The 15,083-nt window shown below is 35.4% G+C and overlaps 1 protein-coding gene and 1 long non-coding RNA gene across 3 annotated transcripts; both read left to right on the top strand.

Moving 5' to 3' along the window:
• The first annotated feature begins 514 nt into the window (after nucleotides 1-514).
• On the top strand, nucleotides 515-1,957 carry LOC110890129. 2 transcript variants are annotated; one of them, XR_002564230.2, is made up of 3 exons: nucleotides 515-908; nucleotides 1,557-1,624; nucleotides 1,738-1,957. It is a non-coding gene; the product is annotated as an uncharacterized LOC110890129 (long non-coding RNA). The 2 variants fall into 2 exon arrangements; XR_002564227.2 differs by having other exon boundaries at nucleotides 518-908; nucleotides 1,557-1,957.
• A 1,663-nt stretch (nucleotides 1,958-3,620) lies between these two features.
• LOC110890130 (DNA repair protein recA homolog 1, chloroplastic) lies at nucleotides 3,621-13,799 on the top strand. Its single transcript, XM_022137700.2, has 13 exons — nucleotides 3,621-3,945; nucleotides 5,635-5,726; nucleotides 5,899-5,974; nucleotides 8,959-9,021; nucleotides 9,121-9,250; nucleotides 9,339-9,424; nucleotides 10,111-10,236; nucleotides 10,373-10,477; nucleotides 11,151-11,207; nucleotides 11,315-11,377; nucleotides 11,603-11,679; nucleotides 13,251-13,323; nucleotides 13,490-13,799. The coding sequence occupies exons 1-13, from the start codon at nucleotides 3,730-3,732 to the stop codon at nucleotides 13,595-13,597; spliced, it is 1,272 nt and encodes a 423-aa protein (XP_021993392.1). The 5' UTR covers nucleotides 3,621-3,729; the 3' UTR covers nucleotides 13,598-13,799.
• Nucleotides 13,800-15,083: the final 1,284 nt, after the last annotated feature.

The raw sequence follows: 15,083 nt of genomic DNA, 5'->3' as shown, positions 1-15,083 counted from the left end.
CTGATTAGTTAACTTTATCGCATTGTTACTTCCTATCATTCACAGTCGTAGATCGGTTCGCGTTAAAAACATTCGATTACTTCGATTCTTGCTGATTTCAACACTTACTCCACATAATACAACTAAAACATAAAATAGACTATCTACAGTCAAAGAAAGTCAAAGTTGACTTGGACTTTGACTTTGACATTCGAAAACACGGGGTGTTACAGATAAGGTGAGCCCAAAGTAAGAAAAAGAAATGTTTTATTTAAATACTGTGTGTAATGAATAGGTGATGAGGTGGAAATCAAGAAGGGTAAGGATATTTGTAGGATTGGAGGTGAAATTGAGATTTTTAAAGATTTGTAAGGATATTACGTGGAATTTGATGTGGCAGCTAAGGACGCCTAAAGACGTATTTAACATTGGAAGATTGGAGATAGTCTAATTACCCCAACCATTTAATAACCAACATCTTTACTACACACTTTTGTATCCGTACCTACCTACCTGCCAAGAGACTACCAGAAACAAATATAGGGCACTGTCTAACATCATTTATCAGCCAGCCGCAACATAAAATCCCAAAACGACACCGTATGCGTTTGGCGTTGTGTATAAATCATCTCCAGCTGTTATGTAAACTTTCTTGACGCGCATAAGAAAAACCAAACCAAACCGGCCGGCTTCTTCTTCAGATCTAATCTCTTCTCTTCCGAACAGCCATATTTCGTGTTTGTGCGTGAATCTAAGGATCCTTAATCTTATCACATCACCAGTAATCATACTTTTTGTTTGTTTGTTTGTTGCCAGACAGGATCTGTTGGTTCGTTAGATTCACGCACAAACTCGTAATATGTCTCTTCATTTGCAACCAATCAAGATTCTTCATGAATTCATCGCCGCCGCCGGAATCTTTGAATCTGGTATGTTTTACCCCTTATCAAGAATCTTGTTTCTATCTACATATATGCATATACCAGATTTGTTTGTTTTTTTAATCAGATTTTAGATTTTGATTTGTGTGTACAGGTTTTGGAAATGAAGTTTTTTTTTTTTTTTTTTTTTTTTTTTTTTTTTAAATTGGGATTGTTTTAGGCGTGTTTTGATTTCATAGTTGAATTAGGGTTTTGTGTTTTGATATTTGAAAATTGGATGTTTAAATAGATGTGGATGAATAGATTCAATAAGTTGGTATTTACTACATTAACATATATTTTGCAGAAATTAAAATTGATTGCTTGTAGGTTAAGCAACTTCAATCTGTAGATGGCAAGTTGTTCTTGGATGTTCAATCAAAAAATTATAAGCAAACCCATTTCAGTTTTTCTAGGTAGGGATAGCAAATGGTACCCAGGACCGAACCGGTACTGGTACCGAATTTACCAAACCGGGTACACTTTCGGTACTGACTTTTGAGATTTTCAGTACCGGTACCGGTATTTACCGGTTTTTACCCTCAAATACTGGTACCAAACCATACCGTACCGGGTATGTTCGGTACCGGTACCCACTTTTGTTATTTTCGGTATCGGTACCGAGCTCATCCCTAGCTATGTTGTTTACCTACGCAGATTCTGAAATGAAGAAATGGGTCTGTATTATCAATTATGATATGCTGCTGGGTTATTTAGGACCATATGTAAGTTTTTATTTGTGTCTGATTTTAACGGATCACTGTGGGGGGCTCCAAAATTCACTGATCTTGGTTGACTACCATCGCCTTCCTTTTTTATCGACTCTAGATTATCACAGGTTTTTTTTAGAGCAGAACTCCAGATTACATCGCAAGTTTAACTCTTTGCTACAGGGTCGTTCGATCACCATCTTCTCGCAGCTACCTCCTAATCAGGTTTCTCATGATGTAAAATTGTAAAAAGCATTGAATTTCTTGAATATTGGATTCTCATATCATTTTGTTATATCTACTTGTCCATAACAAAAATTATCCTACTGACAAATATTGTTCATGATCCATCTTGTGTTGAAAATGATAATCTGCATTCATGACCACTGGCCAGTACTATATTCTTGGTCTCTGTTACTATGTCTATGGTTAAAACTCAAGTAAAAACCAGAAAACCGCAAGAAAAAAAAATTTGTAAATCAAGTTAAAAAATCAGCGCAATAAAAATGCATAAAAAACTTTCAGGTTTTTTTAAAAACTGTCGCAAAAAACCTTTTGACCCTCGAGTAATCTGTTACAACGGCATGTATATATTTTTGCCAAAACTTGTTCAAACCCGAGCCAAAATAACCATATTTTAAAACGTCCTGTCTTGACCAAACCTAGTTCAAACCTGTCATCCCATCCAACCCAACGCTCCTGATTTGCCAGATCAACGTCTAATACAAGTGTTTGAGTGATTATGTACTTGTGCTTTTATTTTGAGTGATTATGTACTTGTGCTTTTACACAAGTGTTTGTAAAGTATCAAGACCATCTCCTCAATCGCTACAATGATCTACATTTTCTATTAATAGATCCTTATAGCTACAACCCGTTATCTATCGCCTTTTTCAAGTACGGCAATCCAGCCCTCTCTCTTCCCCACTTACCTTCTCCTCATGGACATGTCCTTACAGACGGATCACTAGATGCGTCTCTCTCTTCCATGCCCCCTCCCTACTTATCTTTATTCCAAATCGGACACAGGCATCCGCGGACATCTGCGATACAAGTGGTTTAATTTTAAATTTCATCATGCAGGAAAAGGATAACGATTTACAAAATGGTTAACACAAATAAATTATACTTATATATGCACACACACGTGAGTTATGTAAATGATATGGCAAAAAAAAAATCATTTGAGATAAAACCAACAAGTAACTATATTAACTATAATACAATTAGAAACTTGTGTGAAGTTTTACCCTCATATTTCAACATTGACACTTACAACCCCTTAACTTTCTAAAGACTTTATAATCGAGTTTTACGTGTTTATATTTATGTACGTGTTGGTATATTTTTTTCCCGAAAATGTTGATATAATATGTTGATTTACGCTTCAATGTAAAATTTTCCTGAAAATGAGTTGGGTCAAATATAATAATTTCTTATGTTTACGCTTTCAGTTGGTCTATGTTTTGAAGTAATTTTTTTTCGTAAATGAGCCGATTCAAATATAATACGTTTTTTTTCTTATTTTTATGTAGGTTTTCAACGTAAATTTTATCCGGAAACGATGCGGGTCAAATATAATACATTTTCATTAAACAGTATAAATTCGAGTCACTTTACGTTTCGACACCGTCGCAACGCGCCATACCATTCTTTAACTTTAAAAACAATAGTTTCTTAGATGCTTATTTTTATGCACATATCAGTATAAATTCAAGTTGGTTTACGTTTAGATGTAAATTTTCGTTAAAGTTATATTAAAGATAGCGTTTAAGTTTCTATTTACAATTAATTTAAAATCAACCCGTACCGCTGTCCAATTATTTTTTTTCTAGTTTTCGGTGAATGTAAACATGTGCAGATATTCTTCTGGGCATATTTTTCCAGTTGCTATATTGAATCAAAATAGAAATTGACCGAAACCTCATAACTTAGCGCGAGTAATAAAATTTAAAATTATGTATAAATGGACCTAATTTATGGGGTATTCTTACACCAAAGCCCACTATTTCTTCACTATTTTCGATAAGGCCCGCCCAAGTTGAACTTCCCAGTTTCCACAATGGCTGTCACTGCTTCTTCCCCCTTGTGTCTGTAACTATTTTGTTTCCTGAAGCACCATGGATTTGACGTTTTGTTCAAAACCCCATTCGCAACTACTACAAGTGTATCACCAATCCATTGTTTCACCTCTTTCAAACTTTCAACACAGAACCCTCAATTTTACTCGCTCAATATCCCTCTTTGCCGCCAAAAAAACAAGGGTTGTTTCCCATCTTGATGCTAAGGTTAATGGTGCCCTTTCACCTGACCCAGATTCCACTTTTCTTGACAGGGTATTTTCTCTAAATCTTTTTTTTTTTCAAGTTTGAATTTTGTGTGCTTTAATGTTGCTATGCTTGTTTCATTACTCAAGTTTTTTTTTTTTTTTTTTTTTTTTTTTTTTGTTCTAGTTCATCCAAGATTTAGGTTTACTGACCCAAATAAGGAAACCCCTTTTGAGAATCAGAACTGCAACTTTTGGGATTCAAAATTCTTGAAAAACTGTAGTTAAATGCCATAAGTTCATGTAGTTTTCTCAACCGCAATGAGAACATGTTGGATGGGCCTTTTGGAAGTTTAGAATCATACCATCATTTGATTAGAGTTAGGTTTAGTCTGGAAATTTTCTTTATTTAATTTTATAAAGTTAGTGATAGTCTTGTAATCATGTAATCATTTGATTGAAGTTAGGGTTAGTCTGGAAATTTTCGGTTTATCATCGGTCATTAGTTTTTTTTCTGCAACGTTTAACCGCGTCTTCAAATCTGAATGTGTTGGCTGTAAAACAATTGGAATCGTTTTCACAAAAAAACTACAGAACTAAATACTGTTTTGCAGCATATCCAAACATCCACTAAGTTGCACCAACATCAATATGGATGTCCGAAGATGTATTTTTGAAATGGAGGGAATGATATTCATGGAAAAATCCAGAATTTTTAGGTGAACGTATGTCAAATTCTATGTGGTAGCATAACTTACGTTGGGTGTGCTCAAAGTTGGCCTTAGTTTAACATTTATCGTATAGTTTGGCTTCTAACGGCTGTAAGTTGCATAAACTACCAAAGAGAGTTCTTTATTTGGCACAATATTTTAGAATAAATTCTTTTTTTAACGGTTGGTTGATGTTGGTATCATCGTCATCGGAAACCCAGGACCATTCGGAACGGACGGTGTTGTGACCACACACACAATCGGTTTCATACAACCCACAATAATCACAGTGCATCATTATGAATCGAATAAAACTGAACTTCTGAATGATAACAAAACTAACCGAATATAACTTGATCGAACTTGAACTTAGAATAACGATAACTTGTAAATACAGAAACTTTTTTTACTAACTGAACGAACGAAGAACAAATGGATCTGCAGCCGGCTTTATACGTGATGAACGGGTACGTCTCCAAACGTCACAACGTTTCAACGAAGAGATATGTTGTTCCATGATAACCACTCATGCGGTTATTTACATTGAAACGTACCGGTTCATAAAGCTCTCGGCCCAACCCGCTTGTTCTCTATTCACTACATAACCTAACTGGACTTTGACATATCGTTCGACCCACTAGACTTGGCCTCCGGCCCAAATACATAATATAGACATAAACTGTTTTGACCCATTATAACTAAAAACAAATTAATAAAAACGATACCGGCCCGAAAACCGTTCCTTCTTCTCGGATGGACTTGATTAAACTTCATTCTTCAGTTGATGAATAATTTGGTTCTCCATATTGCAATTATGGATAATTGCACTTGAGGCAAGAATTTTCAAAACCACGAAATGCACTTGTACACTGCAATAGCTCCTGTGAGTGCCTTTTGACCCGTTAACCTGTTTTCCGTATTGCTAACTTTTTTTTATTTTACCCGTTTGGTCCGTTGGAGACTTGGAGATATATTACATTATAACCAACCAAAGCATGTCATGTCTTACAAGACATGTTCCTCATTAAATTACCATGTTGCCATTACAGCAAAAAGCATTGGAAGCAGCAATGAATGATATTAACAACTCATTTGGAAAAGGAAGCGTGACGAGACTTGGAAGTCTTGGTGGTGCTCTTGTGTAAGTTCCATTTTTATCATAATTTCATAGACGTATGGTTCCATATTAAAAATGACTAGAATATTTCTTTCATTCTATCTCTAAGAGAGCAAAATTCTTGTTCTTTTGAATAGTAAACAAGTTTAAAATCTTTTTAATTATTAACTTTATGAACCATATTTTCTTATTGCAGTGAAACGTTTCCAAGCGGCTGTTTGTCCTTAGACCTTGCGTTAGGTGGTGGCCTGCCTAAAGGGAGAATTGTAGAAGTATTGACTTCCTTTTTTACTCGTTCACTTTTCATTTAAATATCATGATATTTACAGGTGGCAATTTCGGCACATATACTTATGAAGTAGTCGATTTGGGTTAGGTTTTATCGCTAAATGGGCAAATGTTAAAATATGAGATTCAACCTAAAAACAAAACGAGTCAGAAATATTGAAATTTACCTAAGAGTTTAGAGTAAAGTACACGAATGATCCTTGTGGTTTACCAAGATTTTGGATTTGGTTCCTAGCTTTCCAAAAGTACACGGATGGTCCTTGTGGTTTGCACTTTGTAACGTAGTTAGTTCCCAACTTTTGCCAAAAGTACTTGGGTGGTCCCTGTGGTTTGCATTTCATAACGCATTAGGCCCCTATGTTTAGTGACTAAATGTGTTACAAAGTGCATACCACAGGGACCATCCATGTACTTTTGGCAAAAGTTGGGAACTAAATGCGTTACAAAGTGCAAACCACAGGGACCATCTGTATACTTTAAAAAAGCTTGGGACTAAATCCAAGTATTTGGTTAACCACAGGGACCGTTCGTGTAATTTACTCTAGAGTTTATTACTAATTCATACAACCCACTAATTGCTTTATTTAAAGAATGTAGAAACTAATAGTTATTTTTTTTACAATCATAATCACACACAAATATTTATAAAGAACTAGACTAAAAGTATTTCACATTGGAAACAAGTTGATTACCCAAAAAAAATTATATATATGTGTTTTAGGGTGCACAAACGAGGGCGAGCATCTGAGATTGAGGGAGAGATACAAAACTGTTAGGAGGGAAGCGAAGAAGGCGGTGACAGAGGCAAAGAACTTAGCATATAAGCAAATGTATGCACGCTTAGAAACTAAGGAGGGGGGGCATGATATGTTCAAGATTGCCAAAGCTAGGGAGCGCAGAAGGCAGGACTTAGGAGTAGTTAAATACATAAAAGGGGAGGATGGGCGTGTTTTAATTAAGGAACATGACATAAAGTTAAGATGGCAAACTTACTTTCACAATCTTTTCAATGGAGAGAGGAGTGTCTACCAACAAGAAAGTGACAACCCAACTACACCGAGCCGACAAAGGAATAATTGCTACTGTCGGGATATCACCCAGGGAGAGGTAAAGATTGCCCTTAGGAAGATGGGAAGGGCTAAGGCAGTTGGTCTGGACAACATACCGATTGAGGTTTGGAAGTGTTTGGGAGACGAAGGAGTTCAATGGCTGATAACTCTGTTCAATCTTATTTTCAAATATGGAAAAATACCAGATCAATGGAGGAGTAGCGTAGTAGTGCCCATATATAAGAAGAAAGGAGATGCCCAATGTTGTGGAAATTATAGAGGAATTAAGTTGTTATGTCATACTATGAAATTATGGGAGAGAGTAATTGAGACTAGAATAAGAAGAGAAACTCAGGTTACGGTAAACCAGTTTGGTTTCATGCCAGGGCGATCAACCACGGAAGCGATACATATTATCAGAAGATTAATGGAAAAGTATAGGGAGAAAAGGCGGGATCTACATATGGTCTTCGTTGACCTTGTAAAGGCGTACGATAGTGTGCCCCGTAGATTGATTTGGGATAGTTTAGAGGGTAGAAGGGTCCCTGGGAGGTATATAGATATAATTAAGGATATGTATAGTAGGACCGAAACGAGCGTACGTTCTCCTTTAGGAGATACCGACTTCTTCTCAGTGGAGGTGGGTCTCCACCAAGGGTCGGCGTTAAGCCCGTTTCTATTTGCGGTTGTCCTAGATGAGTTGTCAAAGTCCATCCAGAAGCCAGTCCCATGGTGCATGCTTTTTGCAGATGACATAGTGTTAATTGAAGAGACTAAAGAAAGCCTGAATGTAAGGTTGGAGGAGTGGCGGACAGCCTTAGAGGGGAGAGGCTTAAGGATTAGTCGCTCAAAGACGGAGTATCTCTATTGTAACTTCAGTGGTGCTGGTGATTGCGAGGACACTCAAATCACTATTGAAAACCAAGCAGTCCCACAAGTAACTAAGTTTAAGTACTTAGGATCGTTTGTTCAAAGGGATGGAGAGATAGATAGTGACGTAGCCCACCGCATCCAGGCTGGCTGGTGTAAGTGGAGAGCAGCCTCTGGGGTCTTGTGTGACAAGCGGTTCCCAACTAAATTAAAGGGAAAATTTTATAGGGTTGCAGTTAGACCTGCTATGTTGTATGGAACAGAGTGTTGGGCCATCAAAAAGGCACAGGCGCGCAAGATGGAGGTTGCAGAGATGAGGATGCTGAGGTGGATGTGTGGATACACAAGACTAGATTGGATAAGAAATGAGGTTTTCAGGGAAAGGGTAGGAGTAGCTAGTATATCGGAGAAGATTAAAGAAGGGAGATTGAGATGGTTTGGGCATGTGAAGAGAAGGCAGACTATGGCGCCAGTTAGAGCAGTGGAAAACTTTATTGTGGAGGGGAGAAGAAGTAGAGGCAGGCCTAAATTAACTTGGGAGGAGCGGATTAGATATGATTTGATAGAGTTGCATCTCTCTGAGGACATGATCCGGGATAGGGATTCGTGGAGACATAGGATAAAGGTAAAGGACTATTAAGGGATAGCGTATAGGTAGCCTAGTTTTTTGTAAAGGGGGGATTTAGTACATGATTGTCTTTAGGTAACATGTGCATTGGTTATTTTATGATGCTATAAATGTTTATGTAGTATATGGCTCGCTCCTGTTGATATTTGGTAGTTTTATTTCACTTATGGTACCGTCTTTTCTGCTTGTATCACGTCTGTTTGTTCGTATGCTTTTGTTTTTGAGCCGGGGGTCTTTCTGGAAGCAGCCTCTCTACCCCCAAGGGATAGAGGTAAGGCTTGCCTACATCTCACCCTCCCCTGACCCTACCACTAGCTCTGCTATTGGTGGGATATACTGGGTACGGTTGTTGTTGTTGTTGTTGTTGTTTTAGGCATTATTTCTTTGAACGATTTGATAATCTTAGTTGTTTTTGTTTTAGATTTACGGACCCGAAAGCAGCGGAAAGACCACCTTAGCACTACACGCCATTGCAGAAGTACAGGTTGACTTTGACTGCTTGTACGCTATGTCAAGTCACTTCTTACGCCAAATTATTATTTATCATAATTTAACATACTCTTTTTTTTAACCAATCATGCAGAAACTAGGAGGCAATGCAATGCTCGTTGACGCAGAGCATGCATTTGATCCATCATATTCTAGAGCATTAGGAGTCGATGTGGAAAATTTAATCGTTTGTCAACCAGATAACGGAGAAATGGCACTTGAGAGTACTAATATTTTCTTTCTTCTGTAATTCTTATGCATGATCAGTTATGAATTGCGTGATGTATTAATAAGCGTTTTTTTTAATTTCAGTTGCAGATCGTATGTGTAGGTCTGGTGCTGTTGATCTCATTTGCATCGACTCTGTTTCAGCTCTTACTCCACGTGCAGAAATTGAAGTAAGTCGGGGTTGTGTACGTGTGTAATGGGTCAACTTGAGTCCACATTCGGATTCATAAATAATCTATTTATTTGTATGTTAAGGAGTAAAATGCCATTTTTGTCCCTGTGGTTTGGCCAGTTTTGCGGCTTTTGTCCAAAGGTTTGTTTTTTCGCATCTGGATCCAAAAGGTTTAAAATCTTGCCATTTTCATCCTGCTCATTAACTCCATCCATTTTTCTCGGTTAAGTCAGGGGTATTTTCGTCTTTTTTGTTAACTTAAAGGGCACTTCGGTCTTTTTCACTTTGTGTACAAGCATTTAAAATATCCCTGACCAAATTTGTTAGACCGAATTGCCCTTTAAGTTAAAAAAAAGACGGAAATAACCCTGATTTAAGGGAGAAAAATGGATGGAGTTAACGAGCCGGATGAAAATGGCAAGATTTCAAACCTTTTGGATCCAGATGCGAAAAAACAAACCTTTGGATGAAAGTCGCAATACTGACCAAACCTCAAAACTCATGGACGAAAGTGACATTTTACTATATGTTAAATGTGATAGAAAACTATATTTTAAAAGTAATAATAAATATTTTTTTTGTGTTAAACATTTGTCACATTGCCACTTCTTTTTAGTAGTATTGTTATCTTATGAACAGATTTTCTAACTTCTCCAAATTTTGTTTATTTAATTTGTGATACAGGGAGAAATTGGAATGCAGCAAATGGGTTTGCAAGCGCGACTTATGAGTCAAGCGTTGCGTAAGATGTCAGGGAATGCATCTAAGGCTGGATGTACTCTTATCTTTCTTAACCAAATTAGATACAAGGTTTTTGCTTTTATTATTTATAATCTTTCTTGAAACAATTTAGACCAGTATTTTGTATTATTTTGTATGTTAGTTGTTTGTAGTATTATTATGAAACATTTTTCTAAATATACTTCTTTTTTTTTTTTGAAATTAGATAGGAGTATATTATGGGAATCCGGAAGTTACGAGTGGAGGTATTGCTTTGAAGTTTTTCGCATCAGTTCGACTTGAAATACGCCCTATTGGGAAGATAAAGTCGGTAAGCACATCTAAATTTCTAAATTCTCTCTATGTTACATATATACATATCATATTAAGTTGTTAATGGCGAGCATAGCGCCCGCTATAGAGAATAGTGTAGCGAGGCGCTCATGTGTCGCTATATAGTTGGTAGCGACAACAAGCGGGAAATAGCAAGATTTTTGTTTTTTTTTTGGTAAATATACATATAAAATAAGGATTAGGTTCAAGAGTGAACACTAGTGTAGCTTGCGAACTGAGTGAACTAATCCTGGCCATACACGTGTGTAGAGATCTATGGCCAGGATTTGATGTTGAAATACACTAGTGTATTTTACGATTTGATGATGAGATCCTGGCCATACACGTGTGTAGATCAATGGCCAAGATTTGTTCACTCAGTTCGCAAATACACTAGTGTTCACTCTAGAACCCCACCCTATAAAATATTTCTTAAATTTTCTTCTAGTGTATTGCTAAACATGAAATAGCGTACAGGTAGCTTGTTGCTATCGTCCGCTATTCACTATTGATAACTATACACACACACACACATAGGGGAGTGTTCAAATCAAAACCAAGAAATATGTTGAGAAATACGAGAACTACATATGCATTTTTACCTATTGCTTTAAATGCGGTACATCCGACAGTTATATAACCACCCATATTCTCTGTTGGTTGTGTTACAGGTCAAAGGTGATGAGGACATTGGGCTCAAGGTTCGAGTAAGAGTTCAAAAGAGTAAGGTGCATAACGTTTATTTTTATAAACTTTTATATCCCGCCAAAAGGACGTTCTTGTCAGAAAAAAATGATTAATCTCTATTTTTTGGGAACTTTGTAATATTTTATAGGTTTCAAGACCATACAAGCAAGCGGAGTTCGAAATTATATTTGGAGAGGGGGCAAGCAAATTGGTTTGTTTTAACATTTTTTGTTTGTATATATAGTATACATCTATATGTATCATTTGCATAGCTTGTTTTAATGAGTTAATTACTGTTTTAGTCCCTGTGGTTTGTCAAAAATCACTGTTTTAGTCCATTAGTTTAAAAATTGCAATTTCAGTCCCTGTGATTTCACTTTCGTAACCATTGGTTTGACGAAAACAGTAATTAACTCTTGGTTTAATTTATATGTAGGGATGTATATTGGATTGTGCTGAAATGATGGACATTGTTTTAAAGAAGGGCTCATGGTATAGCTATGGAGATCAAAGGTTTGTACTATATTCTTGCCATTTGTGTGAGTTGATTTGATCTTTGTTTTATATCTAACGGGTCAAGCGGGTAAAAGGAAATGGGTTGAATGTCATTTAAAGTGTAATTGAAATACATAAATCTCCTACATCGTTTTAAAAGAAAGTTTCATTATTGTTGAAATAATATGTTCTTCGCTAGCATATTTCACACATTAATCATATGTAAATACTAAAAAATTTTGGACATAAGTTGACTTTGAGTCAACCTAACTTGACTGGTTTCTGTCTGTTGAAAAATATCCATTTTGACCCATTGACCCACCTCTAGGTAGAATAGTATTCTGTATTTCTATATTCCATTATATTTTGGTCTTTTTTTATTCGTTATGTTTTACATGGCATATATTGATAATAAAATGAGAAAAGAAAGGAAAAGAAAGTATTTTATTTGAATGATTAATGATAATTAAATTGATAATATAAAGGCGTGAGAAAACCCTAAATTTTAATAATTTATGCATAGTACTAGACGAACAGTTATATAGAACTAAGATAATCATGAAAACGTCTAAATGTATGGAAATTAAACACCAATATAATAGTTAGGATGGATACTTGTTTCTAGAAGGCAAGAACTCCTTAAAGAAAGAACTAATATAGAACTTTATTGGTGGTCATCATTCTTAGTTGTATCATTCTTGGTTTTAAAAAACGCGAGGCGCTTTGAAGTGTTTAGGTCCCAAAAGCTGAGGCTAGAGCTTCACGTATCATCATCATCATACTCTGTAAATCCCACCAATAGCAAAGCTAAGGTAGGGTCTGAGGAGGGTAGATGTAGACAACCTTACCTGTACCTCGTAGGAATAGAGAGACTGCTTCCAGTGAGACCCCCGGCTCGACTAGAGCTTCACGTATATGATTCATTTTTCTATCTATGCTCAAATACGCTTTATGTGCATCCAAAAACTGAAATTCTATCATCTTTGTTACATATTAACATTCTTTGTCAAGTGAATCGTTCATACCAAAGGGCTTGTAGCCTAGTGGTACCAAGGTGTGTTTTAAAGGTGCTCTTCCTCAAGTGGTTGAAGATTCTATCCCCATGGTGAACACTGGTGTAGATTTAGGAGTCGATTAAGAGGGTGTGTGAGCTAGCCGTTCTAAAAAAAATTAAATATTCATATTTTTTCATCATTTGATGGTTTTTACATATCATACTCCTCCATACCCTTAGTTTTGACCAACTTTGAAGTTTGACTCACATGTGCATGAAGCGCTTGTGTTTTTCTGATCACATCGCGCTTTTTAAAACCAAGTTATCATTATTATTATTAACAACATATATTAGCAGTACTAGGTTAGAGAGACGCGTGTATTACACGGGTTTGAATAAAGTAAATATTAAATAGTTAGTGATACATATGTTTTATTACTTTTGCTTTTTTTAATTAACTTTTTTATTTCAAAGAAATAGAATCCGAATGGGTGAAATAAGTGAAGCGGGAAAAAGAATCTTCAACTCATAAATTTGTGACAAATTGCGCAACCAGTTACTTATCTATGTTTTAATAACTATTTTTATCGTCAAGGTTGGGGCAAGGAAGAGACAGAGCATTGCAGTACTTAAGAGAGAACCTTCCCCTTTGTGATGAAATAGAAAAGGTATGTTGACTGATCATATTATACTTGTCAACATTATTATTATTATTATTAATTTCTAATCATATATAGTTGATGGAAAGGGATGTTGATTTGATAATATTATACTTGTCAACATTATTTTATTTCTTATAAATATTATTACCCTTGTTATTCATTGCATATGCAGCTTGTGAGATCAGCAATGATGGATGGAAGTGGGCATGCAATTACTTCTTATGCACGCCACTCAACACCATTTCAAGAAGAGGATGAACTACTTGAAGAACTCAGATGAAAATACTGTAGAAACTTGAAGAATTACTCTAGTAGTCGACTGTTGATTTCGGATTTATAAACCGAATTTGTTGTATCCTTCGTTAACGTGTTATATATCTTGGTTTATAAATTTTTTTTCTTACGGAATAGTCGGCAAACCAAGTCTTGTGTGGGTTGTAAAATCATCATTGTTTTCAAAATTTCAGTTATTTGGATAAAAATTAGGATTTACAGGAGGAGATCCGTATAGGCTTATATAAATTTGCATGTCATATGTACATTTATTTTAATGGCCCAGTTGAGGTGTGCGCATATAATGTATATATGTGTGGGCCTTCGTGTGACAAAAGTGAAATTGCACTAATTTTAACATTATTTTACTAATTTCATGAAAATAATGTTAAAAGCAGTGGACGGTTAATCATGCATCATGTGGTGGCGTTGATAGCCAAAAGACAAGGGGTTACGTGTACTAATTAGCCTTTGTTCTGATTGCTAAGTGTTATGTGCTTTAGGTACAAAGCTTGATGCAAAACTACTGTCGAGCCGAGGGTTTCACTTGAAGCGATCTCTCTATTCCTACGGGGTAGTGATATCATAAAGTATAAAACGTATATTCATTTTTCACACAAAAAAAGTTATCAACAAATATTTGCTATATAAAAGTCCCTGCTCATGTAACAAAACTCAAAAAGTTTTGCTTTCAAACTTTGTTTTATTAAAGTACCTAGAGTTATTTAGAATTAGAACGCATTTGTGAAACAATATTTAAAATAATGACCCGTTCATTACCTCTTAGATATGTTACAATTTGATAAACTGGCATCTAACCTTTTTGTTAAAAGAATTTATATAATCATATTTTGAAGGATTTTAGGGGTTAATGAATTGACAAGTGTAGAAATTTTAATATTCTTTTTCAAGTTATTTTTTTTTTCTAATATAATACAGATGCTGAGGGAGTTCCTCATGTAAAAGAGAAAAAATGTTCTTTTTTTATTAATGCTAACCTTTTTTTTTTCAAATTTATTATATACAGTTTATAATCAAATAATTTTTACTTTTTTATATTACAATCCAATATTAAACTCACATAACCTAAACTCTTACATAAGAAAGAAGAGAAATATATTAGGTTTAGTTTCATTTAAAAACTAACATTTTTCATTAGAGATGTGAGAAGGCATAGGAATTGGCATGTGGACATTATGTTTTGGATTTAGACATAATGTTTTGGACTTACACATGATGTTTTGGATTGTTTTGGCAAGAAAAACACTAAATATAGCAATTTAAGACACAATACAATGAATTCTAGGATTAAAACTTAAAACACCATGCCAAGAATGTTAAGCGGTGTGTTTTAAATTTCATGTCTATAATACATTAAATTGTGTTTTAAAATGTTATGTTCGGTGTTTTTCTTGCCAAACAACCCAAAATATCATGCCTAAGTCCAAAAAAAACCAACCTATATGTCAATTCTTATTTCTTCTCACACTTCT

Source organism: Helianthus annuus, chromosome 11 (genome assembly GCF_002127325.2).
Source record: "Helianthus annuus cultivar XRQ/B chromosome 11, HanXRQr2.0-SUNRISE, whole genome shotgun sequence".
NCBI classification, from domain to species: domain Eukaryota; kingdom Viridiplantae; phylum Streptophyta; class Magnoliopsida; order Asterales; family Asteraceae; genus Helianthus; species Helianthus annuus.
This window is presented reverse-complemented; position numbering and strand designations above follow the sequence as displayed.

Bases quoted from the DNA above. Each gene is read 5' to 3' on its own strand.
- LOC110890130 (XM_022137700.2), top strand. From the start codon at position 3,730: ATGGATTTGACGTTTTGTTCAAAACCCCATTCGCAACTACTACAAGTG. The intron at 5,975-8,958 runs GTATTGACTTCC...TTTTTGTTTTAG, and splicing joins CTAAAGGGAGAATTGTAGAA to ATTTACGGACCCGAAAGCAG. The intron at 11,378-11,602 runs GTTTGTTTTAAC...ATTTATATGTAG, and splicing joins GAGAGGGGGCAAGCAAATTG to GGATGTATATTGGATTGTGC.